The sequence below is a fragment of the Pongo pygmaeus genome, chromosome 20, assembly GCF_028885625.2.
Source record: "Pongo pygmaeus isolate AG05252 chromosome 20, NHGRI_mPonPyg2-v2.0_pri, whole genome shotgun sequence".
Taxonomy (NCBI): domain Eukaryota; kingdom Metazoa; phylum Chordata; class Mammalia; order Primates; family Hominidae; genus Pongo; species Pongo pygmaeus.
The window spans coordinates 41,018,716-41,040,066 of NC_072393.2; the positions used below are offsets into that span (position 1 = coordinate 41,018,716).

The window sequence follows — 21,351 nt, forward strand, 5'->3', positions numbered from 1 at the left end:
GCCCCTCCCCCCGCCTCCCCGGCCCCTCTCACGGTGCCAAGATGGCGGCGGCGGCGGGCGGCGGCAGTTGCCCCGGGCCTGGCTCCGCGCGGGGCCGCTTCCCGGGCCGGCCGCGGGGCGCCGGCGGGGGCGGGGGCCGCGGCGGACGGGGCAACGGGGCCGAAAGAGTGCGGGTAGCTCTGCGGCGCGGCGGTAGCGCGACGGGGCCGGGCGGAGCCGAGCCCGGGGAGGACACGGCCCTGCTCCGTTTGCTGGGGCTCCGCCGGGGCCTGCGCCGGCTCCGCCGCCTGTGGGCCGGCCCGCGGGTCCAGCGGGGCCGGGGCCGGGGTCGGGGCCGGGGCTGGGGCCCGAGTCGAGGCTGCGTGCCGGAGGAGGAGAGCAGTGACTGGGAATCCGACGAGGAGGTGAGGCGGTCGGAGGCGTCCCCGGCGCCGGGTGGGGCGGAGGCCGGGGCTTCCAGGGGTCTGGGTTGCCCCGGGGGCGGCGTGGGCAGGCCGGGTCCTCGGGGTTCCTTCGGAGAGACGGGGCACGGAGGGAGGGCGGCTGCATGCAGCTTCCGGGGGAAAGGGCCTCTGGAAGTGGGTAGAGAAGCCCCGGCTGCAGCTGGGCACTCGCGCCCGATGTTGATCCCGCTGAAGTGTCTTGGGCCGATCCTTTTCGGCAGCTGGCAAAGCTAGGGCGGTGGAGGTTTGGGCAAGGACGCAGTGGGGACTGCATGCCCAGCCAGTCGTGGTTGACAGCGGCAGCGTGGCCTTGGCAGACAGGTTGGAGCTGTCTGGGCTCTTACCTGTGGGCCGCCCCGCCGGGCCTCGCAACCTCCTGGTTTCTCCAGGGCCCCAGTTCCTCTTGGCATCTCAGGTGGAGTGGTGGAGGGCTTCCTCTTGGGGCTCGGGTTGAACAGGAGTGGGATGAAGGCCGGGACTGGGCACTCTAGCAGGTCAGAGCTCAGCTCAGGATTTCTCCCCCCAGCCTTTCAGAACAGGCAGGAAGGTGTGGGTTGTGTTACCCTGGACGGTTAATAACAACCTGAGGGCTCGCAGTGGAGCCTGTACGAAAGCCATCTGATGCCCTCCCCGCCCCTCCACTTGCGGGTCCGTGTTCCCAACTTAATTCAGAAATAAATTGTGGCCCGAAAGGGTGTCAGTGGAGGTCCCACTTGGGTCTGAATTAGACTCTGAAGGAATCTGAGTATGGGGCCTGCTGCCTTTCCTGAGGAGACCCTGTCGTCTTCTCTCTTGGGCCAGTGAACCATGGCTTTGGCTGTGCTGGTGTGGTCCGGCACTGGGGATCGGAGTTCAAAATACCTGGCGCCTCCATCCCTAGGGAGAGACCCTGTCTTCCACTACCCGTGACCTTTGAGTCTTTTTCGTTCTTTTTAAATAGGCAGGGGTACGCTAAGTGGGAACTGGGGATATTCCTCGATACCTCAGGTGGAACGAGGGCTTTGGCACTGACTGCTGTTTCTCCCCTCCACCCCTGGTCCCCTAAATCAGGAGTTTCAGGGTTTTCATTCAGATGAAGATGTGGCCCCCAGTTCCCTGCGCTCTGCGCTCCGATCCCAGCGAGGTGAGTGACGGGGGAACTCCACCTCTGTAGCGTCACAGGAATTTATCCTCGCCCTTCGTGTCAGCTCTTCCCTGTTCAACTAGCCTCTGTCAGTTGCCGAATGTGTTCTGTGTTCAGAGTCCAAGCTAGTCTGGGCAGCGGGGGAAACACACAAGCAAGACTTAGTCCCTGTCCTCCTGGAGCGCCTTCCTCTGTCTGCAGGGCTGGCTTGATCCATCTCCCCACAACTATTCTCCTTTTAGGTCGAGCGCCCCGAGGTCGGGGTCGCAAGCATAAGACGACCCCCCTTCCTCCTCCTCGCCTAGCAGATGTGGCTCCTACCCCCCCAAAGACCCCTGCCCGGAAACGGGGTGAGGAAGGCACAGAACGGATGGTGCAGGCACTGACTGAACTTCTCCGGCGGGCCCAGGCACCCCCAGCACCCCGGAGCCGGGCATGTGAGCCCTCCACCCCCCGGCGGTCTCGGGGACGGCCCCCAGGACGGCCAGCAGGCCCCTGTAGGAGGAAGCAGCAAGCAGTAGTGGTGGCAGAAGCAGCTGTGACAATCCCCAAACCTGAGCCCCCACCTCCTGTGGTTCCAGTGAAACACCAGACTGGCAGCTGGAAGTGCAAGGAGGGGCCCGGTCCAGGACCTGGGACCCCGAGGCGTGGAGGACAGTCAAGCCGCGGAGGCCGTGGAGGCAGGGGCCGCGGCCGAGGTGGTGGGCTCCCCTTTGTGATCAAGTTTGTTTCAAGGGCCAAAAAAGTAAAGATGGGACAATTGTCCTTGGGACTCGAATCAGGTCAAGGTCAAGGTCAACATGAGGAAAGTTGGCAGGATGCCCCCCAAAGAAGAGTTGGATCTGGACAGGGAGGGAGCCCTTGCTGGAAAAAGCAGGAACAGAAGCTGGATGACGAGGAAGAAGAGAAGAAAGAAGAAGAAGAAAAAGACAAGGAGGAGGGAGAAGAAAAGGAAGAAAGAGCTGTAGCTGAGGAGATGATGCCAGCTGCGGAAAAGGAAGAGGCAAAGCTGCCACCACCACCTCTGACTCCTCCAGCCCCTTCACCTCCTCCACCCCTCCCACCCCCTTCGACATCTCCTCCACCCCCACTCTGCCCTCCACCACCACCCCCAGTGTCCCCACCACCTCTACCATCCCCTCCACCGCCTCCTGCCCAAGAGGAGCAGGAAGAATCCCCTCCTCCTGTGGTCCCAGCTACGTGCTCCAGGAAGAGGGGCCGGCCTCCCCTGACTCCCAGCCAGCGGGCAGAGCGGGAAGCTGCTCGGGCAGGGCCAGAGGGCACCTCTCCTCCCACTCCAACCCCCAGCACCACCACGGGAGGCCCTCCGGAAGACAGTCCCACCGTGGCCCCCAAAAGCACCACCTTCCTGAAGAATATCCGGCAGTTTATTATGCCTGTGGTGAGTGCCCGCTCCTCTCGTGTCATCAAGACACCCCGGCGATTTATGGATGAAGACCCCCCCAAACCCCCAAAGGTGGAGGTCTCACCTGTTCTGCGACCTCCCATCACCACCTCCCCACCTGTTCCCCAGGAGCCAGCACCAGTCCCCTCTCCACCACGTGCCCCAACTCCTCCATCTACCCCAGTCCCACTCCCTGAGAAGAGACGGTCCATCCTAAGGGAACCCACATTTCGCTGGACCTCACTGACCCGGGAGCTGCCCCCTCCTCCCCCGGCCCCTCCACCTCCCCCAGTCCCCTCCCCACCCCCTGCTCCTGCCACCTCCTCCCGGAGGCCCCTACTCCTTCGGGCCCCTCAGTTTACCCCAAGCGAAGCCCACCTGAAGATCTACGAATCGGTGCTTACTCCTCCTCCTCTTGGGGCTCCTGAAGCCCCTGAGCCAGAGCCTCCTCCTGCCGATGACTCTCCAGCTGAGCCTGAGCCTCGGGCAGTGGGCCGCACCAACCACCTCAGCCTGCCTCGATTCGCCCCTGTGGTCGCCACTCCTGTTAAGGCCGAGGTGTCCCCTCATGGGGCTCCAGCTCTGAGCAACGGGCCACAGACACAGGCTCAGCTACTGCAGCCCCTGCAGGCCTTGCAAACCCAGCTCCTGCCCCAGGCACTACCGCCACCACAGCCACAGCTGCAGCCACCGCCGTCACCACAGCAGATGCCTCCCCTGGAAAAAGCCCGGATTGCGGGCCTGGGTTCCTTGCCGCTGTCTGGGGTAGAGGAGAAGATGTTCAGCCTCCTCAAGAGAGCCAAAGTGCAGCTATTCAAGATTGACCAGCAGCAGCAGCAGAAGGTGGCAGCTTCCATGCCGGTGAGCATGGTCCCTGGGCCCAGCGGCACACCCAGCCATCCAGCCTCCATTCTTTGCAACCCCCTAACCTTCCATCTCCTTGGACACTTTCCAGCATTGCGGGGAACCCTCAGAACCCGCCTTTCTGTGATCCCCCACTTTCCTTTGTTCCTCCCCAGACCTGGCCCTTCTCTGTGCTAGTTCCCTGTCTCTATCTTTCTTTTTTTTTTGAGACCGAGTCTCACTTTGTCCAGGAAGGAGTACAGTGGCGTGATCTCGGCTCACTGCAGCCTTCGCCTCCCAGGTTCAAGAGATTCTCCTGCCTCAGTCTCTCGAGTAGTTGGGACTACAGGTGCCCATCACCACGCCTGGCTAATTTTTGTATTTTTAGTAGAGACAGGGTTTCACCACATTGGCCAGGCTGGTCTTGAACTCCTGACCTCGTGATCTGCCCGTCTCGGCCTCCCAAAGTGCTGGGATTACAGGCATCAGCCACCACACCCAGCTCCCTGTCCCTATCTTTCTTCACTGTCCAGCCCCTGACCCTGTTTATTCCCTGCCAGCTGACCCCTGGAGGGCAGATGGAGGAGTTGGCCGGGGCTGTCAAGCAGATCTCCGACAGAGGCCCTGTCCGGTCTGAAGATGAGTCGGTGGAAGCTAAGAGAGAGCGGCCCTCAGTATGCATCGGGAGGAGGGCCCTGAAGAAGACTGGCGGGAGGAGCGGGGCTGCAGGAGCACAAGCTGCCCACACACACTCCGATTTCTCCCCCAGGGTCCCGAGTCCCCTGTGCAAGGTCCCCGCATCAAACATGTCTGCCGTCATGCTGCTGTGGCCCTGGGTCAGGCCCGGGCCATGGTGCCTGAAGATGTCCCTCGCCTCAGTGCCCTCCCTCTCCGGGATCGGCAGGACCTCGCCACAGAGGGTAGGTGGGGAGACTGGACAGCCATGTCAGGTTTGGGGATGACCCCACACTTGGGTGACATGCACCAAGAGCCTAGGAGAGAGGGAGCCAAGTCAGGTGCTCGGGGGTTAGGTGGCAAGTGGGCTGGAGTGCTAGGTCCTAGAGCAACTTCATTTGGGGGCACCAGGAACCTGGTGCTGTGAGAAAGCGAGAGCCAGGTTGTGGGAAAGCAGGGAAGTGAGGTAGAAGCCTGGTGGCTTTGTGGCTCCATCCTCTCCTCCCTGCCTGCTGCAATAGATACATCATCGGCGTCCGAGACTGAGAGTGTCCCGTCACGGTCCCGGCGGGGAAAGGTGGAGGCAGCAGGTCCTGGGGGAGAATCAGAGCCCACAGGTTCTGGAGGGACCCTGGCCCACACACCCCGGCGCTCATTGCCCTCCCATCATGGCAAGAAGATGCGCATGGCTCGATGTGGACACTGTCGGGGCTGCCTACGTGTGCAGGACTGTGGGTCCTGTGTCAACTGCCTAGACAAGCCCAAGTTTGGGGGCCCCAACACCAAGAAGCAGTGCTGTGTGTGAGTAGCTGGGGCGTGGCCTCGTTCCCGTGGTTGTTGGTCCCCTAGGCTTCCTACCTCGCTCCTCTTCTGCCTGGCCAGAGCAGTGGGGTTGGCATTCTTGTGGAGAGCTTCCTCTCTTCCCCCAGACCACCAGTCCCCTACCCTGGTGACGTGCTGCTCCCCTCCGCAGATACCGGAAGTGTGACAAAATAGAGGCTCGGAAGATGGAACGACTGGCTAAAAAAGGTGACGAGCTTTAAGGAGCATTTCTTTTCAAAACCGTGTTAGAGTTTATGCCGCGGAGGGAGCTGTTTTTCTTTGCTCCCCTCCCTTGCGGCTCACCTTCTCTGTCTTCTCCGTTGTGTGCTTTCATAGCTCCCGCGTTCATTCCCTGCCCCGCTGCTTTCTGGCTTCTCTCCCAGTGTCCCGTGTCCCTGGCTGAGCTCAAATCCTACTAAGTCCCCTGTTCCCGCAGGCCGGACGATAGTGAAGACGCTGTTGCCCTGGGATTCCGATGAATCTCCTGAGGCCTCCCCTGGTCCTCCAGGCCCACGCCGGGGGGCGGGAGCTGGGGGGCCCCGGGAGGAGGTGGTGGCCCCCCCAGGGCCCGAGGAGCAGGACTCCCTCCTGCAGCGCAAGTCAGCCCGGCGCTGCGTCAAACAGCGACCCTCCTATGATATCTTCGAGGATTCGGATGACTCGGAGCCCGGGGGCCCCCCTGCTCCTCGGCGTCGGACCCCCCGAGAAAATGGTGCGAACCGCTTAATGCTTTCTCTGTTGATCATTTATTTAGTCTTGTGTCTTTTGTGTAGGAGGGACAAGGCACCCAGACCCAGGGCTCTGTCAGTCTGATAGAGAAGGTGGCTGAGGGCAGAGAAGGAGGCAGTTTTTAGGTGGATGTACAGAACTGGCCTATGAGGTTCTCAGTGAGCCTAATGAGTGAGACTTAAGGGTCATCCTAGGCCTGGTGCAGTGGCTCACACTTGTAATCCCAGCACTTTTGGGAGGCCGAGGTGGGAGGATCACTTGAGCCCAGGAGTTCAAGACCAGCCTGGGCAACATAGTGGGACCCCATCCCCATAAAAGCAAAAGTTAGTTGTACGTGGTGGCACGCATCTGTGGTCTCAGCTGCTCAGGAGGCTGAGGCAGGAGGATCGTCTGAGCCTGGGAGTTCAAGGCTGCGGTGGGCTATGGGTCACGCCACTGCATTCCAGTCTGGGCAACAGAGCGAGACCCTGCCTCAAAAAACAAGAAAAAGAATCGTCCTGGCGGGTCTTGGTTAGTTAAAGAAGGCCCTGGGAATCCAGGTAACATTTGGGATTGTAGAAGAAGAGGGGCGTGGAAGGGGAGTCACCTCACTGCTCATTGTGTCCTGCCTAGAGCTGCCACTGCCAGAACCTGAGGAGCAGAGCCGGCCCCGCAAACCCACCCTGCAGCCTGTGTTGCAGCTCAAGGCCCGAAGGCGCCTGGACAAGGTCAGCACGGCCCGCTCCGAGAGCCCCTTCCCTCCAGGAGCTACCTGGCAAGTCAGAGTGACAGACACACCTGAGTGTCGTGGTGTGTCCACACAAGAGGACAGGCCCTGAGGGATGAGGCGGGCCTTGCCTGTCTGGAAAGCAAAGGGGTCTGGATCAGGATCTGGGTCCAGTAGGCTGGGGGAAGGGCGGTGAGGAGAGGAGTCTGCATCACGGCCAGGCTGGCAGCTCTGAACTCCCCCACCTTCCCTCCCCAGGATGCTTTGGCCCCTGGCCCCTTTGCTTCTTTTCCCAATGGCTGGACTGGAAAGCAGAAGTCTCCCGATGGTGTGCACCGCGTTCGTGTGGATTTTAAGGTATGGCATTGAGTGGGGCGAGTCACAGAGCCTCTGGTTGGAAGAACCTCGATGACTGTGTCTTTGAGAAGCCAGGTGGGTCTGCCTTGTATGCCTGGCGGCCCTCTGATCCTGCATCCTCTCTTCCCCCAGGAGGATTGTGATTTAGAGAACGTGTGGCTGATGGGGGGCCTGAGTGTGCTCACCTCTGTGCCAGGGGGCCCCCCGATGGTGTGCTTGCTGTGTGCCAGCAAAGGACTCCACGAGGTTAGATCTCCGCCTTTCTTCACAGACCCCCAGATCTCTGTCGGTCCTCACGGCCTGATTCCTTGGGCCCTCTCAGCCGGGTCTCATCCCTTGGCCCTCTGGCCTCATGCTCTGCCCATCATTCACTCCCCTACCCTGTCCCCAGCTGGTGTTCTGTCAAGTCTGCTGTGACCCATTCCACCCATTCTGCCTGGAGGAGGCCGAGCGGCCCCTGCCCCAGCATCACGACACCTGGTGCTGCCGTCGCTGCAAATTCTGCCACGTCTGTGGACGCAAAGGTCGTGGATCCAAGGTTTGGGCCCAAGGGCTGGCCAGGGTGGGTGGAGGCCTGAAGGTGAGGGCATCCCTGTGCCAGCAGGTTTTGCCATCTCTGTCTCCACATCCAACAGCACCTCCTGGAGTGCGAGCGCTGCCGCCATGCTTACCACCCGGCCTGTCTGGGGCCCAGCTATCCAACCCGGGCCACGCGCAAACGGCGCCACTGGGTGAGAGATGAGGTTCACCCCTTTGCTTTGTCTCTAATGAGCATCACCACCACTCCCAAACTTGCTCTAGGCTGGGGCTCTCAGGAGGAGCAGGGGTTGGGGATCCTCTTAAGAATTGATTAGTAATGTTTTTTCTTCAAAAATTTCACATAGGTCAGATTTATATTCAGAATTTGCATGGAGTGGTTTTAGGGGCTTATGAATCTCATGTTCCGTGGGCTCAGAATCCCCTACTGTAGCCTGATGTCTGCTCCTGCCCTCCTCATGTTCCTCCTCCGTGTCTGTCCTGCGTGTTTTCTCCTCTTACCCGTCCCTCCTTGCCTGCTTCCTGCATATCCCCAATTCCTCCTCGCCCATCTCCCGCTCATGTTGCTCCAGTCCAGTGCCTGGCTTTCCCCTAACATCGCCCTGCTCCCCCAGATCTGTTCAGCCTGTGTGCGCTGTAAGAGCTGTGGGGCAACTCCAGGCAAGAACTGGGACGTCGAGTGGTCTGGAGATTACAGCCTCTGCCCCAGGTGCACCCAGCTATATGAGAAAGGTGGGGACCGGGCAGGGGACCTGGATGCTGGGGGCCACGGGGGAATGGCCAGGCTCTTCTACAGGCTTTAGCACAGACCCTCTTTTCTCATGGCTTTCCACCTCGTAGCTATGGGACTACCTCTTCAACTCAGGGAACTCTTCCACAGGAGTCCATCCAGTATGTAAAACAGGGACACATAGCTCCTCTGAGGGTGGTGGGAGTGGAAGGCCTGGGACCCCACTGTCTTGGTGTCTGAGGTACTTCCTGGAACCTCACGTCTCCATTGAGCAGTTTGGAAGCCTTATTCAGGCAGTACATTAGCAAGGCCCTGTGTTCTGCAGAGTCTGAAAAGAGGCCTCATCCTAAGGCCGAGCACAGTGGCTCACGCCTGTAATCCTAACACTTTGGAAGGCTGAGGCAGGTGGATCGCCTGAGGTGAGGAGTTTGAGATCAGCCTGGCCAACATGGTGAAACCCCGTCTGTACTACAAATACAAAAATTAGCCAGGCATGATGGTGGGCACCTGTAATCTCAGCTACTCAGGAGGCTGGTGTACCACTCACCACAGACTTGTAGTGCCCATCCTCGAAGCACTGACTCACAGCTTGCAGGCCGCAGGGTCTTGGGTGCAGTTGCTTCCCATCTGGCCCACACTGCAAAGCGGGCAAGTTAGCAGGGCTGGGGGTGGGCCTGGCCCCGGCCCATCCTGCCTCCAGGGCCCTCCAGACCTGGGTGCAGAGCAGCAGTGGGCCTGCCACCTTGGAGCTCAGCAGGCCCTGGAGCACCTGGCGCAGGCCCCCCTGGAGGGCCCCACTCAGGGCCTCTCGCTCAGGAGAATCGCTTGAACCCGGGAGGCGGAGGTTGCAGTGAGCGGAGATCTTGCCACTGCACTCCAGCCTGGGTGACAGAGCAAGACTCTGTCTCAAAAAAAAAAAAAAGCCTCATCTTCAAGGAGCTTTTAGGGACTGGTAGGGGTCCAAAACAGGGGCATAACGGAGGCAGCTAAGGTACTGCTAATCCCTGAACAGAGACACTCAGGGCTGAGTGGGAACTCCAGCACCTCTGACTCTTTCTCTTCCCTTCCTCTAGGAAACTACTGCCCAATCTGCACACGCTGCTATGAAGACAACGACTATGAAAGCAAGATGATGCAGTGCGCACAGTGCGATCACTGGGTGCATGCGAAGTGCGAGGGGCTCTCAGGTGAGTCAGTGGAGCGCCCGGGCTGCAGCCTCAACCCTGTGGGGACCCCTACCCCCACCACAGGCCCCAAGAGGACTCGTGGGCTAAGGGTCCTTGCTGGCCTAGGGGCTGCTGGGAGCCCTCACATCCTCTGAAACCACTTTTCCCTTTCCCACTTGGCTATCCTAGATGAAGACTACGAGATCCTTTCAGGACTGCCAGACTCGGTGCTGTACACCTGCGGACCGTGTGCTGGGGCAGCGCAGCCCCGCTGGCGAGAGGCCCTGAGCGGGGCCCTCCAGGGGGGCCTGCGCCAGGTGCTCCAGGGCCTGCTGAGCTCCAAGGTGGCAGGCCCACTGCTGCTCTGCACCCAGGTCTGGAGGGCCCTGGAGGCAGGATGGGCCGGGGCCAGGCCCACCCCCAGCCCTGCTAACTTGCCCGCTTTGCAGTGTGGGCCAGATGGGAAGCAACTGCACCCAGGACCCTGCGGCCTGCAAGCTGTGAGTCAGCGCTTCGAGGATGGGCACTACAAGTCTGTGGTGAGTGGTACACCAGGAGGAGCAGGTGGGTGACAGGAGGAGAGGGCTGGGTTGCGCAGAGGGGACTCAGTCTCTGACAAACCCCCTTACAGCACAGCTTCATGGAGGACATGGTGGGCATCCTCATGCGGCACTCGGAGGAGGGAGAGACCCCGGAGCGCCGGGCTGGAGGCCAGATGAAGGGGCTCCTGCTGAAGGTGAGCTCTTCTGGGGACGCTTGTGGGGTGGGGGAGTGGGACCTTCAGACCTTGCCCCTGCCAGCTCTCCTGGGGAAGCCGGCTCTTCTCATCCTGTTAACCCACTCCCCAGCTGCTAGAATCTGCGTTCGGCTGGTTCGACGCCCACGACCCCAAGTACTGGCGACGGAGTACCCGGCTGCCAAAGTGAGCAAGGCTGGGTAGCAGGAGGGAAGCCGGGGAGTGAGGGCAAGGCCAGGGCATGCAGGGGCCACGCTGGGCTGAGGAGAGATGACCAGAGGTAGGGTCTGGAGCAGAGCTGAAGAGGAGGGTGGTGGAACCCGGGTGAGAGTCCCTGGTGGTTCTAGACTAGCAAAGCTTTGTTTCTGCTTTGCACAGGGCAATGCTGGGGACAAAGCAGTGAGCGAATCAGATTGGGCTCTGCTTAAAGAGCTCATTGTGGAGCCGGGCAGGCACTGAAGACCCAGATGGTCAGGGCAGTGCTGGAGAATACTAGGGGGCGGTGGGGGCCCAGAGGGGGTACCTGCTGGAGCCGAGGTATCAGGGAAGGCTTCCTGAAAGATATGACATCGGAGCAGAGCTGGGGAGGAAGAGGATTCCAGGCATGAGGAGCAGCATTTCATATGTCCGAGGTGGCACAAGAGGGCCTGGCTTATCTGGTGGACTGAGAGAAATTCCACGTAGAGAGGGAGTAGCGGGTGTCATGGCGAGTTCAGGCTGGTTTGTGGATGGGCCCCCGTTCAGCTGCCCTTGTTGGGCACATCAGCTGCTAACCCTGCCTGTCCACAGTGGAGTCCTTCCCAATGCGGTGTTGCCCCCATCCCTGGATCATGTCTATGCGCAGTGGAGACAGCAGGAACCAGAGACCCCAGAATCAGGGCAGCCTCCAGGGGATCCCTCAGCAGGTACTGGGAAGTGGGGGGCCAGAAGCCAGGGCCCTGTGTTGGTGGCCTGGCTCAGGGTCCTGATTCTTAAGACCTCCCTTCACATTTCCTCCCAGCATTCCAGGGCAAGGATCCGGCTGCCTTCTCACACCTGGAGGACCCCCGTCAGTGTGCACTCTGCCTCAAATACGGGGATGCAGACTCCAAGGTGAGGGATGCTCTGTGACACACTAGGTTGTGGGGCCTGTTCCCTGGCCCCCTACATCATGCCACTCCTCTTCTGCCCCAGGAGGCGGGGCGGCTCTTGTACATCGGGCAGAACGAGTGGACACACGTCAACTGTGCCATCTGGTCGGCGGAAGTCTTCGAGGAGAACGACGGCTCCCTCAAGAATGTGCATGCTGCTGTGGCCCGAGGGAGGCAGATGGTGAGGGCGCGGGCCCAGAGAGGCGGGCGGCTCTCTGGCTCTTGGGGAGGCCTCCTCCGGTGCAGACAGCTGTTACTTCACATTCCCTACCTGGCATCTTTTCACTGCCAGGCCGAGGTCTCTTGGTTGCCCTGGGACGTTGGTGCTGATGGCAGCTATTTCCTATGTGGGATCTCTGGCCGTAATGTGGGCCTGAAGTGTGGGAGTCTAAAAGTGAGAAGAGTGCCCGTTGATTGAACCTAGGCTGCATGCTTTCCATGCTGGGTGTCCTTGAGCTCTCACTACATCCCCGTGAGGTTAGAATTCCCCAACTCCTCAGAGTGGTGCCTGGGCCAGGTACAGAGAGCCCTCAAGCACTCTCGGGCATTGGGGTGGTAGAGATTCCCACTGTGGGGGTAACTGTGAGGATGAAAATAACACAACCTCCGCCTGAAAACTGTGACAAAGATGATCACACTAATGCCATCAGCAAGCATTAGTTGTCATTCTCGCTTCAAAGAACCAGAGAGAGTTTGGTGTGCACCTGGGCCTGGATGCGGCTGGGGAGAGCCTTTGCCGTGCCAGGTGCCAGGCTAGACAGGGCCCATGCAGACTCAGTGACAGTGGTGCCTGGCGCCCAGCCCCAGCCCTGGCTTCTCCCCTGAGCCGCCCTCCCCTATGCAGCGCTGCGAGCTCTGCCTGAAGCCTGGCGCCACGGTGGGCTGCTGCCTGTCCTCCTGCCTCAGCAACTTCCACTTCATGTGTGCCCGGGCCAGCTACTGCATCTTCCAGGACGACAAGAAAGTCTTCTGCCAGAAACACACTGATCTCCTGGATGGCAAGGTGGGCCAGAACTGTGGGGTACACAGCTCCTTCCCCACCTCTCTTCCTGTTCACTTAGGGACCCCCGTGGCCCCCAGGCCTGGCCCTACTGCCTCTCAGTGTCTCCTCATCTGTTTTCCCAGAGGCCTTTAGGCCAAGCCCCTGACTGTTCAGACTTCCCTGGCATCCACCTCCCCCACCAATGTAGCCATCTTACTTTGCCACCCCCTCTTCCAGGAAATCGTGAACCCCGATGGTTTTGATGTTCTCCGCCGAGTCTATGTGGACTTCGAGGGCATCAACTTCAAGCGGAAGTTCTTGACGGGGCTTGAACCCGATGCCATCAATGTGCTCATCGGTAAGCTGCCGCTCTCCACCCTGTCCTCCTGCCCTGTCCTGCCTGCCTCTCCTGACCTCTGCTTTGCACCACAGGCTCCATCCGCATTGACTCCCTGGGTACTCTGTCTGATCTCTCGGACTGCGAGGGACGGCTCTTCCCCATTGGCTACCAGTGAGCGGTCGGGGTGATCCGTGGGGCCAGGGGACTCCATAGCTGGATCCCATTTCCCAAGCATCCTAACTGTCTTATCCCACACGCCAGGTGCTCCCGTCTGTACTGGAGCACAGTGGATGCTCGGAGGCGCTGCTGGTATCGGTGCCGAATTCTGGAGTATCGGCCATGGGGGCCGAGGGAAGAGCCAGCTCACCTGGAGGCTGCAGAGGAGAACCAGACCATTGTGCACAGCCCCGCCCCTTCCTCAGGTGTGGCTTTGGCTCTGTCTTCTTCCTGAATACCACTCTCCCTAAACAAACCTACAGATCTCTGTTGCCTACTCCCTGTTGGAAAGTCCAGGAGGCTTGCTTTTGCTTCAGTTGCTGTAATGTAACAGCAGCTCGCTTACTGCCGTGCCTTGTGTGCCAGGGGCTGTGCCCGGCTTTTCATGGGAAGTGAGGTGGGGAGAGCAGCACACTGCCTGCTTGAGCGGGCTGCGGGCTTTTGGACGACTGCAGGATGCAGAGTGCTTACAGCTCCCTAACTTGGGGCACTGTGCTCATGTAGTGCTCTCCAGTGTTGCCATACTACACCTTGAAGGGGACAGTGGCTGAACACAGTAACATGGTGGGGAAGCTGGAATTGGAACTGGATCTGCTCAGCTCCCAAACCGGCCCCCTTACAGCCACACTGGCGGTGGGATGTGGCTGAGAGCTGGATAGCACAGGGCAAAGAATCGCTTGGAGATGGGGAGAGGTGGTTGTGGGCAGAGCAGGAGGCGGAAGAGATTTGGATGGTAGGAAGGGCTTTATTCCAGATTGGAGCATGACAAGAAGTGGACAGAGGAGGAGGGTACACCCATCCCATCTGGAAACCAGGGAGTTTTGGGTGGAGGAGGGAGATCAGTTTGCAGAGGTTGGGTAGAGCCAGGTAATGGAGAGCCTCCGGGCCGGGGCGGGCGGGAGCGTCTGATGTGGCAGGGATGCACCAGGCAGGTAAGAAAGTGGTAGGACTGGCCGTGCTGGAGGAAGGGCATTTGCCCATGGCGTGCAAAGCCTGCATCAGAGGCAGAGAGAGGAGATGGCAAGGAACGAGTGGGGAGAGGCCCTGAAGGCCCCCTGGCCCAGGTGTGTGCAAGTTTTGCTGACTCCACGGTGGGTTTGGCCTGAGTGGTCACTGGAAACTGGGGCCTGTTGTGACTGGGTCAGGGTCGGGGGCCTGGGAGGCATAGTGGCTCAGGACGAGGGCATGTGGGCAGGCTTTGGCGCAGAGCCCCTACCACCCCAATGCCGTTTCTGGCCTCTTCAGAGCCCCCAGGTGGTGAGGATCCCCCACTGGACACAGATGTTCTTGTCCCTGGAGCTCCTGAGCGCCACTCGCCTGTTCAGAACCTGGACCCTCCACTGCGGCCAGATTCAGGCAGCGCCCCTCCTCCAGCCCCCCGTTCTTTCTCGGGGGCTCGAATCAAAGTGCCCAACTACTCGCCATCCCGGAGGCCCTTGGGGGGTGTCTCCTTTGGCCCCCTGCCCTCCCCTGGTGAGCACCGGGCATGTGGGAGTTGGGGGTGGAGCCTCAGAGGTGGGAGCTGCTGGTAACACCGACCCTCCCCCCACAGGAAGTCCATCTTCACTGACCCACCACATCCCCACAGTGGGAGACCCGGACTTCCCAGCTCCCCCCAGACGTTCCCGTCGTCCCAGCCCTTTGGCCCCCAGGCCGCCTCCATCACGGCGGGCCTCCCCTCCTCTAAAAACCTCCCCTCAGCTCAGGGTGCCCCCTCCTACCTCAGTCGTCACAGCCCTCACACCTACCTCAGGGGAGCTGGCTCCCCCTGGCCCGGCCCCATCTCCACCACCCCCTGAAGACCTGGGCCCAGACTTCGAGGACATGGAGGTGGTGTCAGGACTGAGTGCTGCTGACCTGGACTTCGCGGCCAGCCTTTTGGGGACTGAGCCCTTCCAGGAAGAGATTGTAGCCGCTGGGGCCATGGGGAGTAGCCACGGGGGCCCAGGGGACAGCTCCGAGGAGGAGTCCAGCCCCACTTCCCGCTACATCCACTTCCCTGTGACTGTGGTGTCCGCCCCTGGTCTGGCCCCCAGCGCCACCCCTGGAGCCCCCCGCATTGAACAGCTGGACGGTGTGGACGACGGCACTGACAGCGAGGCTGAGGCAGTGCAGCAGCCTCGGGGCCAGGGCACTCCTCCTTCGGGGCCAGGAGTAGTCCGGGCAGGGGTCCTTGGGGCCGCAGGGGACAGGGCCCGGCCTCCTGAGGACCTGCCATCGGAAATTGTGGATTTTGTGTTGAAGAACCTAGGGGGGCCTGGGGATGGAGGTGCTGGCCCTAGAGAGGAGTCGCTCCCCCCGGCGCCTCCCCTGGCTAATGGCAGCCAGCCCCCCCAAGGCCTGCCCGCCAGCCCAGCTGACCCCACCCGCACATTTGCCTGGCTCCCAGGGGCCCCGGGGGTCCGGGTGTTAAGCCTTGGCCCTGCCCCTGAGCCCCCCAAACCCGCCACATCCAAAATCATACTTGTCAACAAGCTGGGGCAAGTATTTGTGAAGATGGCTGGGGAGGGTGAACCTGTCCCACCCCCAGTGAAGCAGCCACCTTTGCCCCCCACCATTTCCCCCACGGCTCCCACGTCCTGGACTCTGCCCCCAGGCCCCCTCCTCGGCGTGCTGCCTGTGGTCGGAGTGGTCCGCCCTGCCCCGCCCCCGCCACCCCCTCCCCTGACGCTGGTGCTAAGCAGTGGGCCAGCCAGCCCGCCCCGCCAGGCCATCCGCGTCAAGAGGGTGTCCACTTTCTCCGGCCGGTCCCCGCCAGCACCTCCCCCATACAAAGCCCCCCGGCTCGATGAAGATGGAGAGGCCTCAGAGGATACCCTCCAGGTTCCGGGGCTTGGCAGTGGCGGGTGAGTGCGGGTGCTGAGGCTGGCAGAGCAGGCAAGGGGGCGGATGGGCGGGAGATGCGGCTCATCCTTCTCGGGCTCGCCCTCCCAGGTTTAGCCGTGTGAGGATGAAAACCCCCACGGTGCGTGGGGTCCTTGACCTGGATCGGACTGGGGAGCCTGCTGGGGAAGAAAGTCCTGGGTGAGTGGCCAGGCCCCTCTCCCTGGAGGGTCTGGGACCTCTGTCCTTCCCCTTCCTGACAGGTCTCTTCTCGCAGGCCTCTCCTGGAACAGTCCCCTTTGCTGCCACTTCTGGAAGGTGGTCCTTCCCAGGTCCCCGATGGTCCCCCAGACTTGCTACTTGAGTCCCAGTGGCACCACTATTCAGGTAGGGACTGGCCTTGCCCTCTCCCTCCTTGCCTGTGACTGGCTTAGCTGGGTGACTTACAGATGCAAAATCAGTTCTCTTTGAAAACCAGTATCTACTCCCGGGGGCCAAGCCTGAAGCTCGGTGCTAGAGTTAGAGATGACCTTAGGGAGCCTCTGGCCTTGTGGGAGAAACAGACGTGGGAATGACATTTCACCTCTACATGGGATCCTCTTAAGGGTCTTTGTCCAGCATGCCCAAGAGCCTAGGGGAGGGCCTCAGAGCCTAGCCTGCCAGGAGCTCAGAGAGAGCTTCCTAGAGTAGCCAAAGGTGAAGTTCTAGGATCATCCAGAGGGAATGCAGCCCAGCTAGCACCCAGATGAGGGTCAGGGACAGTGGGAAGATCAGAAGAGTGGTGTCCCAGAGGCCCAGGGAAGGGAGTCGTCACATCTCAGCTGCCACGGAGACTGCCAGGCCTGTGGAGTCTAGGGTTGGTGTCCAGTGAGAGCAGGTGGCACAGGGTGGGGCGTTGTGTCAGAGTCCAGAATTGAGACCATGGTTGAGGAAGGCAAAACAGCCCAGGCACTTGGCCAGAGTTCAGCTAAGGATCGGGAGCGGGAGGTGGGCGAGCAGCGTGGAGGTGCTTGGTGTGAGGGCCAAGACAGCGGAGCCATGGATGGTGGGGAAGGGCAGGCTGGGATGGAAAAGGCAGTGGGAAGAGGCCTGGTGGCTGGTTTTGAACTGGTGACCTCTGAGGTAAAGCAGAGGAGGGAAAGCAGGTATTTATGCAGAAACTGTAATACGAGGGGTGGAGGCCCCTGGAGAAGGCTTGGCTGATGGACTCCTTGAAGCTGGTGGTGGAGTGGTGGAGTTTTCTGTTGGTCCCTGAGGGCAGCGGCTGGGGGAGTGGCTGCGGCCAGGTAAGCTGGTGGTCGAGCAGCCTGAGGCTGGGATTTTTGGTAGCCCAGTCCTGTCCAGATGTTTGGATTTTCTCATGACATACAGCTCAGTTGCTGAGCGGGGAAGCAGAGTGACGTGGATTGAGAGTGCTTAACTCAGAGGCTGCTTATGTCTCAGAGATGACATGAGAATATGGCAGTGGCCTTGGGAGGTCCCTGTCCTCAGGGATCAAACCACATTTTGGTGCGGGACACAGACACGTTAGCAAGGGCAGGTTAGAGTGGGCACTGAGAAAGCGAGCAGTGAGAGCACCTGCCAGGGTCCTGTGGTCAGTCCTGCCGTGTTCGGGCAACAGTGGAGGTGAGGGTTGGGGGACATGGGGAAGAAGTTGTCAGAGGTGGACTCTGGGGCACTGAGGCCTAGAGAAGACGGGAGTCACACGGCAGGAGTGTTGCTTTAGAGTCTCCCTTGGGGCAGGGGAGGTGGGGCAGGGTGGCCTGGAGAGGTGACATCAGCAGAGTGTGGCCATGTGGGTTTTGCCTCTCCTAAAGCCTGTTCCACTTAAGCTTTTGTGTCCCCAACCCCCAATGGTCAGTCCCCAGCCCACACCTGCTTGAGCAGCAGCAGCGTTTGGTGCATCGGATCCCTCCTGCCTTGAAGCATTGTCTTCCCAGCTTCCAAGGCTGCTCCTGCTCTCACCTCTGGTCCTGCTTCCTTGCTCACAACTGTCAGTCTAGATGTGTCCCAGGGCCCTGGCCTTGACTTCTCTGTATGTTCACTCCCAAGGGCTCCCTTCCAGCTTGGTGGTTGTCCTCCCGTCTGTGTTCTGATTGTCTCCACATTGCTCTCTCCAGCCTAGACCCTGTCCCTGAACTGTGGCCTCCTCCATCCCATCCTGCTGCCTGCCCACCATCTCCACCAGCAGGTTGCAGGGGGAGGTTTCTAAGAGGCCTCTCAAAGTCAGCGTGTCCCAAACTGAGCCCTCCACCCGCATGCCAAACCCATTCTTCTTTTGCCTTCGCTGTCTCAGTCCATGGCAGTTTTATCCTTCCAGGTGTTCAAGCCCAGCATTGTCCCGACCCCCAACCCCCTTCTTCACATCCACATCTACTACGTCAGCATGTCCCGTCTGCCCTGTTGATTCCGTTAACCCTCGAGAAATCCCCTAAATAGCTCATAACATACAGTGTACTTGGCTCTGTGCATGTGAGCCTATATAATAATATATTTGTAGCTGGGCACAGTGGCTCACGCCTGTAATCCCAGCACTTTGGGAGGCTGAGGCGGGCGGATCACCTGAGGTCAGCCTGGCCAACATGGTGAAACCCCATCTGTACTGAAAATACAAAAATTAGTCGGGCGTGGTGGTGGGCGCCTGTAATCTCAGCTACTCGGGAGACTGAGGCAGGAGAATTGCTTGAATCTGAGAGGCAGAGGTTGCAGTGAGCCGAGATAGCGCCATTGCATTTCAGCCTGGGCGATAGAACGAGACTGTCTCAAAAAATGATAATTTTATATTTGTAACAGTTACAGAAATGTGCTGCATCTAAAAAAAATAGATGTGCAAAATACAGTTCTCCAGTATTTTAAATTTTGTGTGAGAAACAGAATAATGACAGGTAGATGGGATGTATGGTACACTGGGTTTGAGTGAGCCATAGGCGTGTCCTGCAGAGCCAAAAGGCCCCAAGCCTCTGTGGAATGCTCTTGTACCCAAGAAGTCCTGCAGAAGAGGAGCCGCAGGCTCCTTAGGGGAAGAAATGTCCATTCTGCAGGGCTCACTGGGTAACTGGAGCAGAAGGAGAGCCATTAGACCCTAGTATCTGTGTCTGCGCCTAGGGGTGGAGAGAGTGGTGTCTGCTGGAACCACAGCGGGGCTCAGGGGCTTTTGAGTCCGGGAAGGGTGATCTTCACTCCAACCTCTTTCTTGGGACCAGGTGAGGCTTCGAGCTCTGAGGAAGAGCCTCCATCCCCAGATGATAAAGAGAACCAGGCCCCAAAACGGACTGGCCCACATCTGCGCTTCGAGATCAGCAGTGAGGATGGGTTCAGCGTGGAGGCAGAGAGCTTGGAGGGTGAGTGGGGGGGGGGGGGGGGGGTGCAGTGACAGGAGGGAGAGTGTCCATAAAACACCATCCTGACTCACCTCTGGCTCTGCTGTCTCCCCAGGGGCGTGGAGAACTCTGATCGAGAAAGTGCAAGAGGCCCGAGGGCATGCCCGACTCAGACATCTCTCCTTTAGTGGTAAGGGGTGGTCTCCGCAGGGGGCGGGGAGCTGGATGTCTCCCCGAGGGCACCATGGGCCCTCCACATGACAGGTGTGTCCTCAACATCTCCCCTCAGGAATGAGTGGGGCGAGACTCCTGGGCATCCACCACGATGCTGTCATCTTCCTGGCCGAGCAGCTCCCCGGAGCCCAGCGTTGCCAGCACTATAAGTTCCGTTACCACCAGCAGGGAGAGGGCCAGGAGGAGCCGCCCCTGAATCCCCACGGGGCTGCTCGGGCAGAGGTCTATCTCCGGTGAGAGGTCTGGGGTGTGATGCCTGGGTCAGGGTGCCCCTGTGAGAGCTCTTGAGGCTGGGAGTTAACTGTAGAGGTTGGAAACTGAGGCCTGGGGAGGAGACACTAGGTCACTTCAAGAGTTATTTCTAGAGTTAGGCAGGCTTGGTGGCTCACGCCTGTAATCCCGCCACTTTGGGAGGCCAAGGCAGGAGGATCACATGAGCCCAGGAGTTCGAGACCAGCGTGGGCAACATGGCAAAACCCCATCTCTAAAATAAAAATTAAAAAAAGGGTTATTTCTAGAGCTGACATCAGAAAAATGAACCCCACCCATTTCCCTGTTAGCTCTGTCTTCAATAGTATATTCCTCCTTCCCCTGCTGCCACCTGCAGAAAGTGCACCTTTGACATGTTCAACTTCCTGGCCTCCCAGCACCGGGTGCTCCCTGAGGGGGCCACCTGTGACGAGGAAGAGGATGAGGTGCAGCTCAGGTCAACCAGGTATGGAGTGTGAGCTGGGGGGTGGGTGGTGGTCTGGAAGGGTCTCAGAGAGTGAGCAGGGGTGAGAGAGGTCATTCTGAGCACCAGCCTGGGTGACACTGCTGTCCCTCACCAGACGTGCCACCAGCCTGGAGCTGCCCATGGCCATGCGCTTTCGTCACCTTAAGAAGACGTCCAAAGAAGCTGTGGGTGTCTACAGGTGAGTGGGGTTGGGGGGGAGGATACCCCTTGGGTGGACGGACAGGTGCACTGGGTAGGGGGTACTGCCTGGTTTCTGTCCCCCTCCCCCCTGAGTTCCCTGTTTGTCCTGCCCTGCAGATCAGCCATCCACGGGCGAGGCCTGTTCTGTAAGCGCAACATTGACGCGGGGGAGATGGTCATCGAGTACTCTGGCATCGTCATCCGCTCAGTGTTGACTGACAAGCGGGAGAAGTTCTACGATGGGAAGGTGGGCTCCCAGTGGCTGTGGGAAGACAGTGGGTGAAGCGAGCCTGTCCGCGGGGACAGAGCACCTGATCTCCCCACCTCATCCCTGCAGGGCATCGGGTGCTATATGTTCCGCATGGATGACTTTGATGTAGTGGACGCCACGATGCATGGCAATGCCGCCCGCTTCATCAATCACTCCTGTGAGCCCAACTGCTTCTCTCGGGTCATCCACGTGGAGGGCCAGAAACACATTGTTATCTTCGCCCTGCGCCGCATCCTGCGTGGTGAGGAGCTCACCTACGACTACAAGTTCCCCATCGAGGATGCCAGCAACAAGCTGCCCTGCAACTGTGGCGCCAAGCGCTGCCGTCGGTTCCTTAACTGAGGCCGTGGCTGCCCACCACGACCCCTCACACCTCCTGCTGCCGTCGCTGCCATCTTGCCCCTAGCCTGGGGGCTCCCTAGCCCCTCCCAGAGCATCTCACCCCCACCCTTCTGTTCAGGGTGGATGTGGGCATGCAGGTGACAAGGGCCCTGCCTCCACCCCTCCAGCCCACCCAGCAATCGCCCCCTTTCTGCCCTGGGGGCCCAGGATGTAGATATTGTACAAAGGTTTCTAAATCCCTTCTTTTCTATGCACTTTTTTATTTAAGAGGTGGGGTCCCAGGTGGGAACCCCCCCACAATAAAGTCTGTCAATGTTTGGAGAGGTGGTCTTCCCATTTGTAGGCTATGGGGGCAGGTAGGAACCCCACTTCTACACACCCACCCATCATGACCCAAGGAAGTTCATCAGCCTCAACAGGTAGGTGAGGCCGTCACTCAGAATTAGAAGTCAGTCATGGGGTCTGTTACAGCTTCAGAACACCACAACACAGCAAGTGTCTGTAG

General features: G+C 59.9%; 1 protein-coding gene across 4 annotated transcripts; it reads left to right on the forward strand.

The window, feature by feature from the left end:
• The first annotated feature begins 3 nt into the window (after positions 1 to 3).
• On the forward strand, positions 4 to 21,167 carry KMT2B (lysine methyltransferase 2B). Of its 4 annotated transcripts, none has more exons than XM_054462185.2 (37): positions 9 to 404; positions 1,494 to 1,566; positions 1,809 to 3,832; positions 4,375 to 4,488; positions 4,584 to 4,734; positions 5,011 to 5,290; positions 5,463 to 5,518; positions 5,748 to 6,023; positions 6,653 to 6,747; positions 7,005 to 7,103; positions 7,236 to 7,349; positions 7,495 to 7,641; positions 7,739 to 7,834; positions 8,255 to 8,372; positions 9,444 to 9,557; positions 9,726 to 9,910; positions 9,986 to 10,075; positions 10,168 to 10,272; positions 10,385 to 10,458; positions 11,062 to 11,177; positions 11,273 to 11,364; positions 11,446 to 11,583; positions 12,247 to 12,405; positions 12,622 to 12,742; positions 12,817 to 12,895; positions 12,986 to 13,146; positions 14,186 to 14,413; positions 14,493 to 15,786; positions 15,875 to 15,964; positions 16,041 to 16,150; positions 18,967 to 19,104; positions 19,199 to 19,273; positions 19,373 to 19,550; positions 19,925 to 20,032; positions 20,148 to 20,231; positions 20,351 to 20,480; positions 20,571 to 21,167. In XM_054462185.2, exons 1-37 carry the CDS (start codon positions 42 to 44, stop codon positions 20,844 to 20,846), a joined length of 8,151 nt encoding a protein of 2,716 aa, XP_054318160.2. In that variant the 5' UTR covers positions 9 to 41; the 3' UTR covers positions 20,847 to 21,167. The 4 variants fall into 4 exon arrangements, 3 of the variants coding, with proteins under 3 accessions (XP_054318160.2, XP_063513620.1, XP_054318161.2); XM_063657550.1 differs by having other exon boundaries at positions 1,875 to 3,832; XM_054462186.2 differs by lacking the exon at positions 15,875 to 15,964.
• Positions 21,168 to 21,351: the final 184 nt, after the last annotated feature.

What these genes read in the sequence shown, in the direction of transcription:
- KMT2B (XM_054462185.2), top strand. Translation starts at nt 42, where the DNA reads ATGGCGGCGGCGGCGGGCGGCGGCAGTTGCCCCGGGCCTGGCTCCGCG. An exon ending in AGGTGGCAGCTTCCATGCCG is followed by an intron (nt 3,833 to 4,374) that starts GTGAGCATGGTC and finishes ATTCCCTGCCAG; the next exon opens with CTGACCCCTGGAGGGCAGAT. An exon ending in TGGCCCCCTGCCCTCCCCTG is followed by an intron (nt 14,414 to 14,492) that starts GTGAGCACCGGG and finishes CTCCCCCCACAG; the next exon opens with GAAGTCCATCTTCACTGACC.